At 48.3% G+C, this 578-nt stretch overlaps 1 protein-coding gene across 1 annotated transcript; it reads left to right on the top strand.

Moving 5' to 3' along the window:
- Positions 1 to 9: 9 nt before the first annotated feature.
- Positions 10 to 524, top strand: LOC111648791 (tetraspanin-5-like; the record flags this gene model as incomplete). Its single annotated transcript, XM_023398524.2, has 2 exons — positions 10 to 177; positions 296 to 524. Coding segments are annotated over 2 exons (348 nt in total), but the record flags the coding sequence as incomplete, so codon positions are not given.
- Positions 525 to 578: the final 54 nt, after the last annotated feature.

Below are 578 nucleotides of genomic sequence, written 5' to 3'. Positions count from 1 at the left end.
GTGTTGCTGTGCTCCCTCTCCTCGCTCCAGGGGGTTCTGTCCAACATCTCATCCATCACAGACCTGGGCGGTCTGGACCCGGTCTGGCTCTTCATGGTGGTCGGGGGTGTCATGTTCATCCTGGGCTTTGCTGGATGTATCGGAGCACTGCGAGAAAACACCTTTCTGCTGAAGTTTGTATGTTCCACGTTAAGAACACGTTCCAGTCTGAACGCAGCAACGACTGATCAGAAAATCCAGCGTTCTGCAAATGACTCAAGTGTGAATTGGTCTTTTTGTCTTCTTTATGTTTTAGTTCTCTGTGTTTCTGGGAATCATCTTTTTCTTGGAGCTGACGACGGGGGTCCTGGCGTTCGTCTTCAAGGACTGGATCAAAGACCAGCTCAACCTGTTCATCAACAATAACATCCGGGCGTACCGGGACGACATCGATCTGCAGAACCTAATCGACTTCACTCAGGAATATGTGAGTTGAGAAGACAGTTGAACACAAATGTTCAGTCATGGCCTTGGAATTAATAGTTTGACACTTACTAGCTTTTTCCTGAGCTTTCAATCACGTCTCGCCTGCTTCAGCA

Source organism: Seriola lalandi, unplaced genomic scaffold, assembly GCF_002814215.2.
Source record: "Seriola lalandi dorsalis isolate HSWRI2012SDOR001 ecotype SW California unplaced genomic scaffold, Sedor1 jcf7180002047892, whole genome shotgun sequence".
Taxonomy (NCBI): domain Eukaryota; kingdom Metazoa; phylum Chordata; class Actinopteri; order Carangiformes; family Carangidae; genus Seriola; species Seriola lalandi.
The sequence above is the reverse complement of the archived record's forward strand: the minus strand, read 5'-3'. Positions and strand labels throughout refer to the sequence as shown.